The 15,300-nt window shown below is 45.1% G+C and overlaps 1 protein-coding gene and 1 non-coding gene across 2 annotated transcripts in view; one reads left to right on the top strand and one right to left on the bottom strand.

The window, feature by feature from the left end:
• Positions 1-15,300, bottom strand: part of esr2a (estrogen receptor 2a) — a 34,311-nt gene that overhangs the window by 5,801 nt on the left and 13,210 nt on the right. Inside the window, exons 2-7 of the mRNA XM_061707308.1 lie at positions 11,268-12,071; positions 10,958-11,124; positions 10,527-10,643; positions 2,888-3,196; positions 1,594-1,732; positions 1,108-1,241 (exon numbers count right to left, since the gene is read on the bottom strand). Coding sequence (XP_061563292.1) covers positions 1,108-1,241; positions 1,594-1,732; positions 2,888-3,196; positions 10,527-10,643; positions 10,958-11,124; positions 11,268-11,650 — 1,249 coding nt within the window. The 5' untranslated portion in view covers positions 11,651-12,071. The remainder of the gene's footprint in view (positions 1-1,107; positions 1,242-1,593; positions 1,733-2,887; positions 3,197-10,526; positions 10,644-10,957; positions 11,125-11,267; positions 12,072-15,300) is intronic.
• trnar-acg (transfer RNA arginine (anticodon ACG)) lies at positions 1,810-1,882 on the top strand. The gene has a single exon. It is a non-coding gene; the product is annotated as a tRNA-Arg (tRNA).

Genomic DNA, 15,300 nt, shown 5'->3' with positions numbered 1-15,300 from the left:
CAGGTCTTTTCTAGATCCCCGTCTGTTTTTAACTTACATGCTTCTTCATATTCAAAATTACCATATTTTATATGGCCGACACCAGGTTGTGCGTGCTGTTAAGACCAATGGATACTTGGTGCTTTGCAAATCACACAACTTGTCTTTCTACCATTACATTTTGGATGGGCCCACGTTTACTTAAAGGGGACCTATTGTGGCATCTAATTCCTATTTTAAACAGGCCTTGAATGTCTTAAAAACAAGCTTTGGATTGTTTTTGCTAAATAAATTAGAAATTCAGCCTCTAAACCTTATCTTTATCTTCCCATTCTCTAACCTCATTATCTATGCAGGATTCTGAGTGGGCGGGGCTATGATAATGAGGCTCTGTGCTGATCGGCTGCCTGAATGACGCGATACACGATACAACTGCATGCGATGCGATATTTTCTTCCTGCTGCTCGCGTTGAAAGCCGGTTGAAAGCGCTGTAGGAAACGGTCATGGATGAGGAACAGCTGATCCAGTTAGTTGAAATGAGAAGTTATCTCTCCGATTCCTCCTCATTTCACTACAAAAACCTCAATAAAGTGGCAGCTGCTGGAGGGAGATGGACAGAGAGCGTCCGATGTCACGCAGTGCTACGATAGTCGGACGCTCACATGCAGTTACACGGTTTTATAGTTGTGGGCGTGGTTTGCATTTTGGTTACGTAACGAAAATGCACAGAATCTGAACGGCTCGTAGATCCACATCACACTGGACGGCTCATCCGGGCGGCTGTACAGACACTGCAGAATGTGGCTGCTTTCCTCCTTCTCTGAGTTGGCAGGCTGAGGGGAGACCACTTTATATACGTTAAAGCAAGAAAAAAACCTCTTTTTCATAATAGGTCCCCTTTAAACTAATTTATGATAACTCCCAGATTCATCAAAATGGGGGAAATCCGTGTGAATTCTTCCATGGCAGAAGCGTTAATAAAAACGGGACTGTATCTGCCGAAGACGGATTAATAGAAGCAAATAAAAACACTCTGCTGTCTTTTCTTTCATCTCACCTATACACTACATCTCACACAGAGAGGACCTCACCAGAGTACGTCCACCCACACAAACATGCTCACTCACTGGAGTTAAGGAGGATCATGGCCTTGAGGCAGACATATTCCTCCCTCTGCAGCTTGAGTTCTCTCACTCTGGACGTGGCAGCTATCAGCATGTCAAAGATCTCCACGAAGCCCTGGACACAACTCCCCTCCTCCCTGCCGCAGAGAAAAAACAAACATGTGCACTAATTCATGATATCCAACTTTGGAATTTTACCCAGTAGGATTTGGAGTTGGAAAGACATTTTACTATAACATGTTCATGTCCCATCAAATAACAAAATACGGCCTAGGTGAACGCTCTTAAACAAATATATAGTTTAAATTGTCCACACAGGGGAGAAAAATAAACCCCCACCCATAGCGTTTGGTAAGAGAACTTCATCCAGTTTTTGGAAACAAATTAAATGACAATTAAACTCAAAAAAGAATGGTAATGAAGATAAATCCTTGTGAAATTCTTCCTAAGTATAAGCCTTCAATCGGGCAAGACAAATGGTAGCAATACCTGTTGAGGCTGAGGTCAGGGGAGAAGATGAGTTTCCCTGGATGTTCCACGGACCTCCACATGAGCCCCATCATCAACACCTCCAGCCAGCAGCACTCCAGCAGGTGCACCTGGTCCAGCAGACTGAGCTCCACAAACCCTGTGGAGTGCACACAATCACACTGCATAGAGCAATCACACTGCATAAAGCACAGATATCCCCAGGCTGGTGGCACAGGGCCAGTGGCGCAATGGATAACGCGTCTGACTACGGATCAGAAGATTCTAGGTTCGACTCCTGGCTGGCTCGACAAGTTTTTCGTCCTCTTTTAAATATATAATCTCCCTTCAGTGATTAACACTGAATTATACGTATTTGAAGATAAACAGCAGCAATAGCTACAAAAACACACAATGTGAAGCAGAGAAAGAGCGTAATAACATTAAAAGCTGGCAGCAGAAATGACTGCAGGCCACTTGTCCTGAACTTTCACCAGAGAGCCACACAATCGCTGCTATGCCACGGCTCGTGAACAGATTTCAACCGCTACAGTGTTACTTGGTTTTAAATGGCCTGAGACTCGCACGCTAAATAAAACAAGGACAATAACCGAGTTCGGCCAAGATAAAGTCATTAACTCAGTGATGAACCACCATGCTCAGAAGGAAGAAACACGGAGCATTCTGGCACTCTGAAATGTATCTTGAAATCATGTTACAGTAAAAGCTGCAAACTGAGGTTTTCATGCTCAGATCACAAATGCATGCTGATCATAAAATGTGGTCTTTTGATCTCATAAAGCAAGTGACATCAGGCCAAAAAATGAAAAGCAGTGACCATGCTGCAAAGCATCTCTGTAAAAAGCTTAAAACTGAAGAAATCTGCTATAGAGGAAACCAAAGAAGCACACAGCCTGAATGTGAAAATCTCCTTTCCTCCCTCTATGTTTAAGTCTCTACCCATCAGTGGGACTGAAGCTGAAAGTTCACCGTTTGACAGCCACTAAATCGTGCAGTAGTGTTTCCAAAGCCATGTTACTTTGTCAGCTATTTCACCTGTTCTGTTTATAAAAGATTTAGTGGGTTATATGTCTTTAAAGTCTGAAAAACAGGCAAAAATAACCCTTCTTCACATGCTCTTGGTTGTTATTTCATGCGTATTAAAATAGATTTATCATGCAATTCTCAGCAGATGATATCAAAAACTTGCTTACTCATGTGGAAAATGATTAAAGAACGAGGGCATTTTTAGAACTTTCAATGTTAAAACTCTCTCTTAAGTTACTTATTTATTTTATTCTATGCACACACCCACCAGGAATTTTCTTGGCCCAGCTGATCATGTGAACCAGCTCCTTGTCAGCCAGACTGGTGAGTGACATCATCACGTTTGCCTCCGTCGGCGCCTCCTTCACGTCCTTCATGAGGTAGATCTCAGGTGGCTCCGCCTCCATGATCCTCTCAATCAGCTGCTCCGGGGTCAGCGTAGGTGGGTGGAGCTCATTTAATGAACTCTGCACCGGCCCAGTCAGTACCTTTGGCCCGCTTATTCGGCCCTGGGAGGACAGACGGGTCACTCGCCTCGCCGGCGTGCTCCTGTAGTTCCCACGCTCTTTGCGAATACCTGACAAAAAGAAAGCAGGGAACGGTTGTTTGCACATGCCTGTTGCTTGTTTTTGTCTTGTGTCTTGAATGTTCAAGCAACTCCATCCAAAACCTTTAGAGTAATCCAGCAAACAGACAAACTACCACCTAAACTCCATGGTGGCGGTCATTGATAAATGTCTGAACCAGAATGATTGACAGGGGCCATTCATGTTTGCCAGAGTTCATGGTACTGTCCGGATTCAACATCCATACTGGTTGATGTGATTTCAAGAGAACAGCAAAGAATGAGTACTGGGGTAATGACTTGGTCTAATTTTCCTGAATAGTATTGATAAGTGAAAGATTAATTCAGTTTTGCATTTGAGAACATCACAAGTTCTCTACTGTCTGCAATCAGAAAACATTTAAGTCACAAAGTACACTGGATTGTATTAACAGGGAGCCTGTTTAAGTGTGGACACAAAGCAGAACTTCATACATTATGCTTAAAATCGTTGATATACATTATAAGATAAATAGCAAAGTCCCACGACTGTTCCCTGAGGAACACCCTTTGGATAAATTCAGGGCTCCAGAATGCGACCAATTGGTCGCATTTTGCGACCTTTTCCGGAGGCCGTGCAACATAGTTTTTTAAGTAGGAGCACCAGCGCGACTTACAAATCCACCCCTCTCCCCCATTTTCTTTCTTTTTTTTCATAATTTTGTGGAGGAGCGGAAGCAAGTGTCTGTGTGTGTGTATGTGCCTGTCATGTGTGTCTGGATGCGCCCTGCGAGGCGGGGGGTGGGGTTGGGGGGGGGGGGGGGGTAGTAACCATGGCAACACGCAACATTTTTAGTACGTGTGAACTGTGCGCCAGATTAGGGATTACAGGATTCAGGAGTCGGTGTAGAGTAGAAAGGGCTGTGTGGTTTGCCCATAAAGTGACGCTATGAAACGAACTAGAGCCGAGGTGTCCAACCCGCGGCTCGCGAGCCGCATGCGGCTCTTTGCCTGTTGTCAGGCGGCTCTTGCGACTTTATTTGATAGCTGCAGTGAAAGACAAACACGTAGGAAGGGGGGGCCAAATATACCACGACTGGAATCCAACCCGCGTCGCTGTACAGGGGAAGGTTTACAAGAGTCGCCTGCTCAACCCGTTGAACTATACGGGCACGCGCTCGTGCTGAATTTTGCGTTTGTGGTGCACTCTCAAAATGGCAGGGAAAAATGCACGGCCAAACGAAAATATGAAGATAAACACATTACGTTTTTAACAGAGTGGGAGAGTTTAATATATATAATATAAATTAAATATTAATATTTAAGCAATAGATCACGACCGGCCGTGGTATACAATCACACAGCTGAGCGCCGTCTCCGGCCCGACGCGAAGTGATGTATGGCTTTTATAAAACGGTTACCAATAATGTAAATATGAAAGAGGAATACACAATCTATTTTATGTGGTGTTTAATTAATCAGAAATACATATTATCCAGTAAAAATAGCCCCACTGTGGAAAAAAGTAGTCCCATCTCTCCAGATGTAGCTCCGCATGTCGTCTTTTTTTCCAGAGACAGGCACTCTTCAATCCATTCATCCATCGTTAGCCCTCCCCGGAGATCCAGGTTTACCGTGAACATGCCAAATTAATTGTTAACGAAAATAAAAAATAAACTTTAACACCAGCTACTTTTTGCTACCTGCTGTAACCGTAAAAAAAAAAAAACTGTAACAATAACAAATAAAAAAAAAATCGCTTTCCATCTGAACAACCGCAAAGTCCTGAGGTGCGTGCGCAAAGTCGACAAACTAATAACAATACCATCTATATAACTTAAAGACAAGAGTATCTCCCAATTTTTCAAACCAAAAGCAAAATAAAACTGGATTAAATCGAAATCGAGCTCTCAAGTGAATGACAGCTTCTTGCTTGTTGTGCGGTATCTGGTCAATTCAAAAAAACAGAGCAGATTTTTTTTTTCATTAAAACTTTCTCGGAATTCTGAGATAATTATCTCGTTAATTCAGAAAAACAGAACAGATTTTTTTTTCAAATTTGTTCAAATAAATCCCACTTACTGCAACGACACAGCATGTGCGCAGTTCATTGGTGTTATTGCTGATGCAATGAAAAAGCAGTAAAGTGCTATTACTGTAAATTCTCTGTGTTTATTGCTAAATTATCAGTAATGCAGATAATATAGACAAAATTATGAATATGTTGTGTCGATATAGATGCTCCTAAATTTTGTGCTGGTGCTCCTAAAATTTTCAGTAAGTGGAAAAAGTTAGTCTGGAGCCCTGAATAATAGTATAACTTTCTACCTGTACGCACTGAGATCTGCCTGAAAAATGATTTTCAGCTTGGTACATCAGTAAATAAAGAGTCCATATAATACAATATGCTAATAAGCCTTAGTATCACACGCTCCAAAAGCCTTTGATCAATAAAAAAAAAAGTCTACAGAGCATTGCTTGCCATCTGAGGATTCGGTGAAATCATTTATTACTTTTAAGACTGTAGTAGATGAACTCTGCCCTTTTATGAAGCCAGACTGACTGTTTGATAAGAAATCATTCATTGACAGAAACTCACATAGGGTTGATGTCATTAACTGGCCTTTTGGAGACAGACCTGTAGTTGTTTAGGTCTGCAGAGTCAAGATTTTTTTTAAATGCGAAGAATAGTAGCAGATTATCGATACAGATGGAATTTGATTTAAGAGCAGTAATGTCTAAAGAATGATAAAGTTTAGGGCACTGGATGTGATTCTGATTCTCTAGAAACATCAGGTGATATCCTGTCTCTTGCGCAGCAGAATGTGTTATAAGGCATAGCCGGGATCCAATTACAAGGACTCACCACATTTTAAAGCCAGATGTGAATTAACAAGTGGAAAATGTCCCTTCATGAAGGATCTGATGAAACAAAAGTACAAACTCACTGCAATAAAGAGAGTGTACCTGCAATTGCTGAAACATAAGCTATCATTTAAATAAAAGTGAGTCTGTAACTTCTGACGAAACTGACTGAACATGTTACATTATGCCCTGCAAAAAAAACTGCATGTACATATGCATGTGCCTTCCTTTCACCAAATAAATAAATAAATATCCCTGTTAACTAATGAATAGGTTCTGAATTTTTCCATCTTTAAATTTTATTGTACCATATTAAAGTCAGAGATCCACTTGTGTTTTAAGCCATGACTAGATGCACCTGATAATGCCCATATAGACTAGATTTTTGTTGGTTCTCACAGACAAAAGATGATTGGAAGTCTCGGTCCCACCTCATAGGTCTTGTGACCAAAGAACACCATGGATAATCTCCTGACGGTGAAAGAAATCCTACACTTTTGTGTATTGAGCAGCAAATTAAAACACCACCTGCAACGATGGATTAAATAATGCAACTTGTCTCCTCCCCCTAACCATAACCTGCCAGTGATTGCACAGTATTGGGGGAAAAAAATGAATGAATAACTACAAAATTATATTCAGTTATATACATCCATCCATCCATCCATTTTCCACCGCTTATCCGTTCCCGGGTCGCGGGGGCAGCAGCCTCAGCAGGGATGCCCAGACTTCCTTCACCCCAGACACTTCCTCCAGCTCTTCCGAGGGGAGTCCGAGGCGTTCCCAGGCCAGCCGAGAGACATAGTCTCTCCAGCGTGTCCTGGGTCTTCCCCGGGGTCTCCTCCCGGTGGGACATGCCTGGAACACCTCCCTAGGGAGGCGTCCAGGAGTATCCGATACAGATGCCCAAGCCACCTCAGCTGACTCCTCTCAATGTGGAGGAGCAGCGGCTCGACTCCGAGCTCCTCCCGGGTGACCGAACTCCTCACCCTATCTCTAAGGGAGCGTCCAGCCACCCTGTGGAGGAAACTCATCTCGGCCACTTGTATCCGCGATCTTATTCTTTCGGTCACTACCCAAAGTTCATGACCATAGGTGAGGGTAGGTGCGTAGATTGACCAGTAAATCGAGAGCTTCGCCTTTCGACTCAGCTCCTTCTTCACCACGACGGTCCGGTACATCGACCGCATAACTGCGGACGCTGCACCGATCCGTCTGTCAATCTCACGCTCCATTGTTCCCTCACTCGTGAAAAAGACCCTGAGATACTTGAACTCCTCCACCTGAGGCAGGACTTCTCCCCCCACCCGGAGAAGGCACGCCACCCTTTCCCGGTGGAGAACCATGGCCTCGGTTTTGGAGGTGCTGATTCTCATCCCTGCCGCGCTGGACTCGGCCTCAAACCACTCCAGCACATGCTGACGGTCCCGGTCCGATTAAGCCAACAGGACAACATCATCCGCAAAAAGCAGAGATGAAATCCTGTGGTTCCAAAACCGGATCCCCTCCGGCACCTGGCTGGGCCTAGAAATCCTGTCCATAAAAATTATAAACAGGACCAGTGACAAAGGGCAGCCCTGCCGGAGTCCAACATGCACCGGGAACAAGTCTGACCTACTGCCGGCAATGAGAACCGGACTCCTGCTCCGATCATATAGACACTGGACAGCCCAGCAACGAGGTCAACAGCTCCCCACTGCACCGTAAACGGTGCCAGCAGAGTACTGCTTCCCCCTTCTGAGGCGCCGAACGGTCCGCCAGAATTTCCTCGAGGCCGACCGAAAGTCTTCTTCCATGGCCTCATAGAACTCCTCCCAGACCCAAGTTTTTGCCTCCAGGACTGCCCGAGCCGCGGCTTGCTTGCCCTGCCGGTACCCATCTACTGCGTCAGGAGTCTCACAGACTAACATAGCCCGGTAGGACTCCTTCAGTCTGACGGCATCCTTTACTTCCGGTGTCCACCACCGGGTTCTAGAATTGCCGCCACGACAGGCACCGGAGACCTTGCGTCCACAACTTTGAGCCGCCGCGTCGACCATGGAGGCAGAGAACACGATCCACTTGGACTCAATGTCCCCCGCCTCCCCCGGGATCTGAGAGAAATTCTCTTGGAGGTGAGAGTTGAAGACGTCCCTGACAGAGGGCTCAGCTAGACGTTCACAACAGACCCTCACAATCCGTTTGGGTCTGCCCGGTCTGTCCAACTTCCTCCTCCACCAGCGCATCCAAATCACCACCAGAAGTCCAACAACAAATCACCACTCAGGTTCAGATCGGGGAGGCCGTTCCTCCCAATCACGCCTCTCCAGGTATCACTGTCATTGCCCACGTGAGCGTTGAAATCCCCCAGTAGAACAATGGAGTCCCCAGTTGGAGCACCATCAAGTACTCCTCCCAGGGACTCCAAGAAGGCCGGGTACTCCCCACTGCCGTTCGGACCGTAGGCACAAACAACAGTGAGAGACCTTTTCCCGACCCGAAGGCGCAGGGAAGCGACCCTCTCGTTCACCGGGGTAAACTCCAACACATTGGGACTGAGCTGGGGGGCTATAAACAAGCCCACACCAGCTCGCCGCCTCTCACCCTGGGCAACTCCAGAGTAGTGGAGGGTCCAGCCCCTTTCAAGGAGCTGGGTTCCAGAGCCCAAGCTATGTGTGGAGGTGAGCCCGACTATCTCTAGCCGGTACCTCTCAACCTCACGCACAAGCTCCGACTCCTTCCCCCCCAGCGAGGTGACATTCCATGTCCCTACTGCAAGGGTTTTTGTCCAGGGATTGGGTCGTCGAGGCACCCTCCCCATGACTGCTACCCAGCCCACATGGCACCGGCCTCTCATGGTCCTTCTTGCGGGTGGTGGGCCTACGGGAAGGCGGGCCCACGTCGCCATTTCGGGCTGAGCCCGGCCAGGTCCCACGGGCAAAGACCCGGCCACCAGGCGCTCGCCTTTGAGCCCCAAACCCAGGCCTGGCTCCAGGGAGGGGCCCCGGTGACGCCGATCCGGGCGACGTGACGGGCCTTGGTCTCCTCCTCCTCATGATTGGATTTGTGAAACCGCTCTTAGTCTGGCCCGTCACTTAGGACCTGTTTGCCAGGGGCGTAATGACCCAGACAACATAGCTCGTAGGATCACTCGGGCAACACAAACCCCTCCACCACAGTAAGGTGGCTTTCCAGCTGTACTCCTACAGCCCCAAAGAGCTTTACACTGTAGACATTCATCGACACACGCACACATTCACACACACCGGTTGTCGGCGGAGCTGCCATACAACGGCGCTGGCCTGACAACCGGGAGCAACCGGGGGATTCAGTGTCTTGCCCAAGGACACTTTGGTGGACACAGTAGGAACTAGGGTTCGAACCACTGACATTCACAAATATTAAAAAAGGAAAAAGATATTTTGTTTGGTTTAAATTGCTTCAAAAACACATAGCAGTACTCAGATCATCGATCATTATCAGATGGACATATGACTGTCAGGCCTGTGTCAACCTCTATAGATGGTATCAAAGGAAACTATTTTTTGCTTTTTGTTTTTGCACAAAGCTCCAAAACTGAAACGCAACTCCTTTCCTGCTTTTTTTTACCTTTTAGGAAAAAAAAAACAAACTATAAGAGACTTTGGTCTGGTAAGATTCAGCATGCTCGCTCTGAACCTATCCAAGATAGTCAGTGACTGCACAAGTCCTGACAGTGATGCACGGAGGTGGGAGTATAACGATAAGGAGCAGTATGCGGTCAAACCTGTTGACTATATAACACTTGTAGATCGCAGTGGTATATCTGTCATGTCAGTGTTGTGACTTTAGTCAAAACCTAAACCTTAAACCTGCTTTAGGCTGGAATTCAAATGAACAACTTTAAGGTATTTGGGGGTTTGAGAAAAGTAGAGTAACAACCCCTCCAGAAAATTCTGTTTTAATTGCTATTAGAATAACTTAGCAGTGGTTCAGCTTAGAGCTAACGCAATAACAGAGATGTGGAACAATCTTGGTGTTAAAGTTATACTGGACAGTTTGATTTACATGCAGGTGTAATTTATTTGAACACAGATGACATGACGTATCCAAATGACATGCAACTGCAGAATATTGTGTAAAAGTAGCAGATTTATTTTAAAATGCTAACAAAATCTAGTAAAATCTCAACTTGTCACTTGTCCAAAGTATGCTCATTAAGTAGACGTGGATGTGCCACATTTCCTAAGCTAAACGCAGGATCATATTTAGTGTATTCTTACAATGAAGTATTAAATCTGTATCCTCCTTCTCTGTGAGGAGGGTAAGGATGTTGTTTTATGAGTTCCTCCCTCTATTCAGTTCCAACTAAGCAATCTTTCTTCCAGCTTTGCTTCTTTTGGTCCAAAACAATTGGTTTTCTAAAAATATCAGTAAACTAAACAGTAACATGATGTTCCACAGGTAGAGTTTAGTACTTTCTGAGGGCAGGAAAAAAACTGTTCCAGACTTGTGGACAAAGAGAAAAAGTTACACTAACCACATTTGGTCATGCCAACTTCATAGCATTTACGTAGGCGACACGCCTGGCAGCTTTTGCGTCGGTTCTTGTCTATAGTGCACTGATTGGTTGCTGGACAGATGTAGTCGTTGTGTCCTGAAACACATGAGGAGGAACAAATAAGACTGTTTCAAGGGAGGAAGAGTAGGAACATTTGCAAGAAGAATCAAAGGAGAGTCAATAATGCTTCCTCTGGAGTGAATTCAAGCCCTTTTACACTTTTACTGTGCTGTGAACTAGAAGTCCACTCAGTCTCTGCCTGAGTGCAGAAACAGCAGAAGTGAAGTGACAATCTTGTGTGCTTGTTTAAAATCTCCTCAAAAGTAAATCTACAACCATTTGAGCAGACAGGTGAGCCTGTGAAGAGCTTCATGAAGATGATTGCACAGCGTTCAGAGGCACCATCTCACCTTGGATGCTCCTCTTGAAGAAGGCCTTACACCCCTCACATGACCACACCCCGTAGTGGTAGCCCGAAGCATAGTCGTGACACACAACGCAGTAATGGAGGTCGGCCTTCCCGCCCGATGACACCACGCCCTCCTCATTCTCCTGCGAGCGCCTCCTCACACTCTTACTAACAGATAAATCTGAGTCATTATTTCTCTCCAAGACACACGCATGAATAGTCCACTTTCACAAGATTATTCTAAATAATGCCTATTATTGTATTAATAGTATGATTTTGTAATATTTTGACTTGATGCAGGTGTTATTTACCAGGTTGCCAAGACGCTGTCCCACGGTGGCTGGCCATGCTGGGGTCTGGCCTGGGAGTGGTGCAGGGGTATGGACGGCCCCATGTGGCCGTGGCTGGGCCAAAATAAGGAGGCGCCTAGTGACTGATGGACAGACGGGCCCTCTGAAATGCTGGGACCGGCATAGCTGAAGATGGCTGGACTGTAGAAAGGTATGGTAGTGAAGTCGTGGCCGAGGTCGGTGTACGGGGTGGGGATGCAGATGGGTTGGCTGGTTTCATGGGACAGACTAGGGGAGTTGCAACTGTGGACCGGCGAGAGGATGCGACTGCACACTCGACTGGAGTCCACCTCCTGGAGCTGCAGGAGGGGCCGATGCTTTTCTTGAGGGCAAGCGGCGGCCATCTCCGGAACAGATGCTATCAGTATCCCGCGAGTTACATCATTGACAGGGGGTGAGGGAGTTAAAACAGTTATATTCTCCTGGTGCTTTAGTGCTGTTATTTCATTGTCAACACAGTGCTGGACCTAAGTTTGACAAAAGAGCAGCCCAGAGAACAATGGAGATCCACCCTCACAGAACAGAAGTGTCTCAGGTCCCTCATATGGTGAACTCTTAGTGTGAGCAGACGGTCCAAACCAAACCTGTTTTTGACGACAATCAGTGATTTGCTGCGACAGATCACATGGAGTCGAACAAAAGTTCAAAAGCAATCTGTAAGATGATGACCGTAAGAGAAGAGAAGGGGTCTGCTGAAGGAGGTTCAGTGATGAAGGTGTGTCATCTTGGCTGCTCCTCCATCAGAGTTGTGTCTCAGATCTCCGTCTGTACAACAAAGAAGAAAAGCGCACGTTTGCATATTTAAAAAACCAGACATGAGCTACAACATTTTTAAGTAACTTCAAGCTCTTACAAGTAGGACACATTATGGATGCCAGCAGAGGCTGTTTGTCCATAAGAGCAATCAGGCAACGCACCACAACAGGGAGCAGCAGTCATTCATTCATTCATTCATTCATTCATTCATTTGCTCTGTTACAGTCGTCCTGAATGATTTGATAGGTTTATCTGTGTGTTATAGTCCCATCAGTAGTCCTGCCCTTGCTGGGACGATGTCAGCTAGGTTCAAAATCATACAAGGTCTCTCCTAAACACTCACGTATTATTATTTTTTTTTTTTTTACATCTCAAGTGCTTCAATGCAAACTCTATGGGTTCCAGGCACAGACTGTATAAAACACTGACAAAACATGAAGTCATGTGACTCATTGGCTCCTGAAGACCGGTTTCGAGGCCTGCTGTTCTTCGTGCAGGGTGCAGCCATGTTGCTCAGCAAGCCAACGGAAACAAAGTCAGTGCATGTCAATCAAAGTTAGCTTAGCTCCCAGCTCCTTCATCCAAACCCCACTGAGCTGCTGTCAGACTTTATAGTCGGATATACGTTTAACATGTTGACTTGACGGCAAAATCAAACGTGACCATTCCAGTTAGTGGACGCTGGGTCAATATAAACAGGTGGTTGCTTTGCTCGTATCATAACGCTCGTTCATCATAAGAAAGATAGAAATATAATGATTTATATAAATTCTCGCAGCATGGTACAAAAAAAATGCCACCCAGAGTTGTCATGGCTGTGAAATCAAACAATTGTGACCAAAACGGTTTTCTGAACCAGGCTGTGAATGTGTTAATTTCTGCTCTAAAGTTGGACATTTTAAAATGGGAGTCAAAGAAGACTGGCTCACTTTTGGAGGCAGCATCTAGCGGCCAGGCAAGGTACTGCAACGAATCCTAGTTTGACATAAGACTCAACGTGGAAGTTGCTCCAGCCTTGCACATACAGTACGTGCTCATGTTATATGTGCTTATGTTGGACCAGCAGCACAGCAATGTCAATGCCGACGTCAATGTCACTTTCAGAATCAATGTGGCTACTGAAGTTTCCTTCAGCCGATGTAAATATGAAAAACAATTGGCAAAGAAGCACTTGGGCCCCAAAAGACCAAATTAAAAACATCAAACAAATTTTATGTAAAGGGTGAAAAATCATACTATTGTCAATTTTCCTGCAGATGATTCCAAAAAATAAATAAGGATTTTGTATTAACTGTAATAACTGTTATTCCACAAGGTTGCACCATAATGACTTAACTTTTTTTTTCGTAAATATAATCTTACAATAGTGAAGATTTTTTTTAAATTAAATGGGTTTTGATCGTTTTACTGGTTGTTTTATAATATCATATTTCAACAAATTCATTATGAACTCATTAATTCACAATCACCAGTTGAAAAACGTATTTGTTATACCAGTGTGCCAGTTGGACTGCAATGTGTGCTTAATAAAAAATAAAAAAACATTACACGCACACGCGTGGATGAAAATAAATGATCTGGTCCATATCAGATCTTTTAATGAGGTAACCAAAATCCCATACCAACAAAGACTTGTCCTAATGTCTTTGTTTGTATTGAACAAAAATTAAGCCAAAAATGAAGAATCAGTCCGTGAACAGTCACGCCACCCCTCCCGCTTTCACAGGATGTAAGAGGGCGAGTAGCAGCGATAGGTTACTAATCAAATGTACTTGATTGAGTGATCATCGGCAGGTGTAAACACATCGTTAAAATCCTCTTTAAAGCTCTGACCGTTTGCTTGTCTGAAGCATTCAGGTGTTTGTTAACACAGTGCTTTGGAGGAAAGACATCAGTATTGATCCTTTCCTTTTAGAACTGATAACGCTGGCTGCTAATATAAATGGTCCTTCTGAATTTGTCCAAAACACTAAAGCAGGCGCGGGTCATAACCACAGTATGATGCTTTGTAATCCTTTAGAGCAGCTGACCCTATTCCAGTCCTCTACCAAGCATGATTTCTATGTTTTACAGCGTCATCACACCTGATTCAAGTAAATGGATCAGCAGCAGCTTGTCATCAAGTTCTGCACAATCCTGGAGATGACCTAGTTATATGTACTAGGAGTGTTGAAGCAGGGAAGCAAACATCGGAAACATACAGGTCAGCAGCCCTCCGAGACAAGAACTGAGTACGGGAGTTTCTACGCCCATGCCGTTGTCGTGACAACATGCCATTACTGCGTTGGCGGGCTGACACATCAGCTCACAATTGTGCTCCATTGCTTTAGTCCTCAGGGCCCACTGTCCTGCTGTTCTGTTTTAAGTGTTGCTCTGCTCCAACACACTCCTGACTCAAACGACCACCATCACCATCAGCTTAGGCCTAGCTAAGGCCTACCCATCTCTGTCAATGGTCCAGTGATTCGCCCCAGGTGTGTCCGAGCAGAGCAACATGCCCCGAGGAACAGGGTTGAAGCTAAATCTGAAACAGAGAAGGTGGTTTGGCGTGTTTCGACGGTCTGACCGTTTCCTTCAAGCTCTGAAGCACCCTACTTAGCACTAGAAAGGATCCGGTCCCACCGGGAATGAAAGCACCCTGGTCCAGCTTCATTCGTTTGATCTGTCCTCAGTGACACCTCAGCTGCAACTGAGGGCGCTGGAGAAGTGAAGCACTTCCAAGCGCTGCCTGCTCAGCAGGATTTATGAGACTATGAGAAGCACTTCTGCAGTGCTTCTAAACTGCATCCATATACTTCTGGTGGGAAGGTCTGTTTGAAAGGTCACACCAGTCTCTGTCCTGCAAAGCTGCAAACTGGCAAATAAACAGAAACTGGGCAACACAGCGTTTCCAATTTGAAGAAAGATTCCCCAGAAGAAGAAATGAATCAAGGCAGCTTCTACGTCTCCACAAGTTCAACTCAAGGTCACCTCAGACTCTACAGACCTCGTGTTTGCACTTTACAGTTAATCCTAAAGTAATGACAGTATAATTAGAAAAAGACTTAACAGACAGATTCGGAAAGATTACCAGGAGAAACTTTCTTGTCTCTAACAATAACATGGGAGCACGGTTTAGGTTTGCAGAGTTGCCTTTGGACAAACGACAGGCTTCAAGAACAACCTGCCGTTGACCGGTGAGACCAAAGTAAGATGTTTGGCAGAATCACGTTTGATTTATTCATTTTATTGCACACCG

This window comes from Cololabis saira, chromosome 18, assembly GCF_033807715.1.
Source record: "Cololabis saira isolate AMF1-May2022 chromosome 18, fColSai1.1, whole genome shotgun sequence".
NCBI classification, from domain to species: domain Eukaryota; kingdom Metazoa; phylum Chordata; class Actinopteri; order Beloniformes; family Belonidae; genus Cololabis; species Cololabis saira.
Note: the sequence above shows the minus strand (reverse complement) of the source record. Positions and strands in the feature narration are given on the sequence as shown.